Raw genomic sequence first — 6,245 nt, 5'->3', positions numbered from 1 at the left:
GAATGATTGTTGATTTGTTGAAGTGAGAGTAAAAGAGAGATCAACTAAGATTGGTGAGTGGTTTGTCGAGGGATAAAGAGACGTATGAAGAAGTATGAGTCACAAGATTAGGGTCAGTAGGTGGTTTTCCAAGAGGATAAAGGGGCATATGAGGGGATAAAGAGTCATGAAAAAGTGTGAGTCATAAGATGAAAGTCATTTGGGGGTTAGTGGTTGGGTTTTGACGATGGATAAGAGGTGTGTGATCAATTGAGATTGATTTTTGATTTGTTGAAGTGAGTAAAAGAGAGGTCATTTAATATTGGTGAGTGGTTTGTCGATGGATAAAGAGATATGAAAAAGTGTGAGTCATAAGATTAAGGTCAGTGGGTGGTTTGCCGAGAGGATAAAGAGGCATATAAAAAAGTGTGAGTCACAAGATGATGGTCAATTGGGGGTTAGTGGTTAAGTTTGACGAGATATAAGAGGTGTGTCATTAATTGAGGTCGACTAAGATTAATGAGTGGTTTGTCGAGGGATAAAAGAGACATGAAAAAGTGTGAGTAACAAGATGAGGGGTCAATTGAGGGGTTAAGTGAGTATCGAATAGATAAAATATATGTTAATATTAGGTTTAGATTAAACTTCATTTTTACAAACTAAAACCAATTTTAAAATAATTTAATTTGAATAATTTAATTTTAGCTAAAATGATTATAAATAAATAAGTAAAAATATATGGGATTAATGCTAGTTTATTTAATAACTTTAAATTTTTTAAGACTTTGACTTCAATGAAATTTGAATATAAATGAAAAACTTAAGGACATAATATGCATATTCTATCCAAATAAGCATGCAATTTCCTAGACTTTGATTTCAATGAAATTTGAATATAAATGACAAACTGAAGGACTTAATATACATATTCTATCAAAATAATCATAACCGTACATGTGAGACGAGACAAAAGAGAAATGAGTAAAAAAAAGAGAAAGCACAAAGTAAAAAAATAAAGAAGAAAAAAGTATATTACATTGAATAGAGGTTGGGGTTACGTGGCAGCTAACCAGCACTACAAGGCTAAATCGTCCGCTTACGTTTCTTTTCGTCGTTTTCCTCTCTCTCTCTCTTATCAATTACTGTATGCATATCGCCGCCTCTGTTACTAAGCAGTAACCACCATTACTGAACTTCCACCTACAAAATCAAATCCATCCCAAAACCCAGACAATGAAATAGAAACAACAGATGGTGGGTCTTAGCATCGTTCTTGAATCACCCAACCAAAAGGGTATTATGAGGAGAAACCCACAAGTTATCAACAAATCATCCATAATCAAATCTCCGATCACCGCCGGTTCTGGGTTTCTCGATAACTGCTCTCTCTGTCGCCGGAAACTCTTGCCTTCCAAAGATATCTACATGTACAAGTAAGTTTGCCGGCCACCGGATCTTCTTTCCATTTTTTAAGCATAATTAATGAACGTTTATGATCATGGCAGAGGAGATAGGGCTTTCTGTAGCGAGGAATGCAGATGCAGGCAGATTTTTATGGATGAAGAAGAAGATGACGACATCGTTTCTAGCTCTCATCTGAAAGAGAACTGTGGGTTTGCCGCCATGATATCGTCGCCAACGGCGTCTTTTTATTCTTCTTCATCGGGAGCTGCCGGTGCTACATCCTCCTCCGGCAGTCGTAAAGGGAGGAACAGAGAAGGCGCCGCCAACGGTTCTGGGTAGTACTGATGAGGAGGATGAATAATATTTTCCAGATTTACCCTTTTTTTTAAATGCAGAAGGAAATTGATGATAATGTTTTCTTTCAGCTCATTGGTTTTGGTTTGTACCGTTTTACCTGTCTTCACTTCTGTTTTCTTGTCGTGTAGTGAAAGGGTAGTTGTGTCATTTTATGATATGCTGGAAGTAATTTTTTTCTTTTGTGTGGGGGTTGTAGTTAATCGATCTAGTCTATGAAAATAGATAGAGTGGGTAAAAGTCTATTAAATCTGTTAGCTATATTAAAAGAAATATTTTTAATTTTAATTTATTGTTGGATTTCAAATAAGTTAGTTAACTTTATCTACACTTTTATTGGCTTTCTTTTATTATAAATTATTTCTGTCCATTTTATATGTATATTTATATGATAGATTGGAATGTGGTTTTAAGCAATTAGAAGAGGGTTGAGTGCTAGTAAGAGATTTAATTTATTTCTTGCAAATAAATAACCTTTGTGAAAAAAATGTTACTACTTTTTTAACGTATAAATTAGTATGAATAATGAATTTTAACGAATTTATTGTTAAATAATTATGTGTATCAAATAAATGTAAGACAAATGAGTGTCAATAGAACTACAAACGTCTTAAAACTCATTCATATTGATATATGTGGGTCATTCTTTATGGCCTCTTGAAATGGTCAACGATATTTTATTTCGTTCATAGACAATTATTCAAAATATGTTTACATATACCTCATCAATAAGAAGTTACAAGCACGGTACGTTTTTAATGCATACAAAGATGAAGTAGAAAATTAGCTTGGTAATGAATTAAGGTCGACAAATCTGACCGCGGTGGTGAATATTATGGTTGATATGATGGATCGGGAAAACAACGTCAAGAAACATTTGCTAAATTCCAAGAGGAATATGGAATTATATCACAATACATTATGTCAAGTTCTCCTAGCATGAATGGAGTATCTAAAAGACGAAACAAAACTCTTAAGGATATGGTAAGAAGCATGTTCTCATTCTACCTTTCCTGAATCTCTCTAAGGAGAAACAATAAAGACTGAAGATTATATTTTCAATAGAGTTCCAACTAAAACAACAACTAAAACTCATTATGAGCTCTGGACTAGTAAAAAACCAGTCTTAAAGCATTTTCATATTTGGGGATGTCCATCAAAAGCAAGGCCTTATAAGCCCCGTGAAAAAAATTGGACTCCAAAACAGTTAGTTGTTATTTTAATGGATAATCTAAGAAATCGAGGGGTTACACATTTTTTGTTCCCAATAATAAAACTATTTTTAAGACGGAAAATGCGATGTTCCTTCGAGGATTTTGAGTTTGAGGGGAGAGATATTAAGAATTTGTATTTGAAAAGGAATTTGTTCATATTCATACTATTGTTATTCACGATAGTCATGAATTTATCTATGATATTAATCTAGAAGCAATTTCAGAACATCAAAACATTAATACAAATCTTCTCATTGAAAATGAGGTGAACATTCCTGAAGAACCAATTCAACAATCTCAAGAACAATTTCCATTACGAAGATCCACAAGAGAAAAGAAAAATGTTATTTTAGATAACTATGTTGTATTTCTCCAAGAACATGAGGATAGGCGTTGAGATGATGAAAGATGATCATATCAACTTACATCAAGCAATGCATAGTTCGAATTCTCATAAATGAATTATTTCCATGAATGAAGAAATTAAGTCCATGAAAGACAATAACGTTTGGGATCTAGTATCATTACCTGCAGGTGCGAAACATATTGGTTGTAAATGGATATTTAAAATCAAAAGGGATTTAAAGGGTGATATAGAAATATTTAAGGAATGTTTTGTTGCAAAGGGTTTCATATAGAGGGAAGGTATTGATTTTACATAAACATTTTCCCCTGTTTCGACGAAGGACTCCTTTAGGACGATTATGGCATTAAAAGCGCATTTTGATATTGAGATACATCAAATGGATATTAAGACTGCATTTCTAAATGGTAACATTGATGAAACAATTTTTATGAACCAATCAAAAATATTGTGCAGGGAGAACCAAACAAAATGGTTTGTAAACTAAAGAATCTCATATATGGTCTTAAACAAGCTTCTCATCAATGGTATCAAAAATTTCATGAAATCATTATCTCATTTGGTTTTGAGAGTAATGCAATTGATGATTGTGTATACCAAAAGTTTAGTGGGAGCAAACATATTTTTCTGATTTTATATGTTAATGATATATTACTTGATAGCAATGATATTGGTTTACTGTATGAAATTAAGAGATTTCTTTCAACTAAGTTTGAGATGAAAAATCTTTGTAATGCCTCTTTTGTATTAGCAATACAGATACATCGAGATTGCTCTCGAGTTATACTTGGATTGTCACAAAAGAGCTACATTAAAAATGTGCTAAAGAGATATGGCATGCATGAATGTAAATCAGGAATTGCCCCATTGTTAAAGGAGACAAATTTAGTCTTCAACAATTCCCTAAGAATGATCTTGAAGTTAAAGAAATGCATAAAATTTCTTATGCATTTGCAGTAGGGAGTTTGATGTATGCACAAGTTTGTACTCAACCAGATTTAGTATACATTGTCGGAATGTTGGAAAGATATTTGAGTAACCCTGGTATGGATCATTGGATAGCAGTCAAGCGGGTTATGAGGTATTTGAAAAGAACTAAAGACTTCATGCTCACATATAAGAAATAGGACCAACTAGAGATCGTTTGATATTCAGATTCGAATTTTGCTGGATACTAAGACAACCAAAGATCCACTTTAGGTTATATCTTCATGCTTGCTAGAGGAGCAATTTCATGGAAGAGTGTTAAACAAAAAATCATAGCTTCCTCTACTATGAACGCTGAATTTATAGCATGTCATGAGGAATTTTGTCATTGGACTGGAAATTGTGGAAGGAATGGAAAGACCATTAAAGTTATTTTGTAACAATAAATCAACAGTCATGTATTCAAACAACAATAAGAGTTCAACTAAGTCAAAACACATTGACGTCAAATTTCTAGTTGTTAAAAAAAGAGTTCAGAGTGGTCATTTATATATAGAACATATTGATACAAACTCTATGATTGCGGATCCGTTAACTAAGAGACTACTAAGGTCTTTTTGGAGCATAATGCTCGAATGAGTGTTATATCATTTAAAGATATTGAGTGTTAGTGGGAGTTTATATATATATATATATATATATATATATATATATATATATATATATATATATATATATATATATATATATATATATATATATATATATATATATATAGCTTATGGATAATAAAGAATTTTGTTACACTCTATTTTCTTGAAAACTTTGATCTCATTAGGGACCAATTAAAAGTTTACATGATTGATCACATTAAATGTCATTTCTATGCTACACATATGTACTATGATCTATTCCATTTAGTTATATTTATATTCGTGATCATTGATGGGTTGAATTACGAACTAGTATAATTAAAACCGTTTTGGTTCAATGTTTATATAATTAGTGGATGAGATTGATTTGAAGTGACTTTAAAATATGATAGCTACATTATTTGTGCATAAAGATGAACACATTTAATTACCTAGATTGTTCAAGTGGGAGATTGTTAGATTTATTAAACTAATATATATAAATAATGTGTTTGGGCTATTGTTTATTCGGAACCCAATTAATAAAGTGATCTACAAAAGTATTTTAGTTATTGAGTTAAGTCATGTTTTGTTATTAGTGTGGTACGATTCATTATATGTGAAAATCGGGTATTTATTTATTATTTATGATAGATTAAATAATAAACAAAAGACAATATAAATAGGGTTGTGGTCCCCGATTCATAGATATCTTCATTTCTCATAACCTCTATCATTAGAGAGAAGCAAAAGAGACGGTCTATAGAATTGGAAGATCCAACTTATAATAACTCAAAAGTTTTGGGCAATAACACCAGACACGCTCCCGCTTAGTTTATCATCTCGACTTATTGACATAGAGAAACATGATCTTGTTTAGTTTAGATAAACATAATATAATATTGAGGATTATAGATCTTGACTAAAGAAAACTACAGATAAATAAGACTAAAACAAGATAAAAAAAATCTAACAAAGAGTTCCAACTTGATTCATGGAATCAAGACTACAAAGGAGGCCATCCCTGTTTCAGGTAAGTTCTTTTCTAATGTTGTCTTCCTTATTTAACTAGCGAACAGTTCTTCTACCATTACTTTTCAAAGGATTCTTCTCGATATGTTTTGTCAATTTTCGGGTAAATTGTTTAATCGCAACCGGTTTGGAGGTTAGAGGTATTCGTTCCACACTTAATCTTCGGAAAGGGACCAGAATTAGATAGTGCATTAGATATCAAACAAAAATTGATTTAATGGGATTTTATTATCAAGAACATGCTGTTAAATCTTTAAAATTGGAAGAGATAGTTTCTATCATCATCAGCTAAGTTATCTCATGTACTCCCATGCTCAACTTATAAGTAAATTGACAAGT

General features: G+C 31.9%; 1 protein-coding gene across 1 annotated transcript; it reads left to right on the top strand.

Moving 5' to 3' along the window:
- The first annotated feature begins 856 nt into the window (after positions 1 to 856).
- LOC124942914 (FCS-Like Zinc finger 15-like) lies at positions 857 to 2,025 on the top strand. The gene is made up of 2 exons (XM_047483487.1): positions 857 to 1,412; positions 1,485 to 2,025. Exons 1-2 carry the CDS (start codon positions 1,231 to 1,233, stop codon positions 1,720 to 1,722), a joined length of 420 nt encoding a protein of 139 aa, XP_047339443.1. The 5' UTR covers positions 857 to 1,230; the 3' UTR covers positions 1,723 to 2,025.
- Positions 2,026 to 6,245: the final 4,220 nt, after the last annotated feature.

This window comes from Impatiens glandulifera, chromosome 6 (assembly GCF_907164915.1).
Source record: "Impatiens glandulifera chromosome 6, dImpGla2.1, whole genome shotgun sequence".
Taxonomy (NCBI): domain Eukaryota; kingdom Viridiplantae; phylum Streptophyta; class Magnoliopsida; order Ericales; family Balsaminaceae; genus Impatiens; species Impatiens glandulifera.
The sequence above is the reverse complement of the archived record's forward strand: the minus strand, read 5'-3'. Positions and strand labels throughout refer to the sequence as shown.

What these genes read in the sequence shown, in the direction of transcription:
- LOC124942914 (XM_047483487.1), top strand. Translation starts at nt 1,231, where the DNA reads ATGGTGGGTCTTAGCATCGTTCTTGAATCACCCAACCAAAAGGGTATT. An exon ending in AAAGATATCTACATGTACAA is followed by an intron (nt 1,413 to 1,484) that starts GTAAGTTTGCCG and finishes TGATCATGGCAG; the next exon opens with AGGAGATAGGGCTTTCTGTA.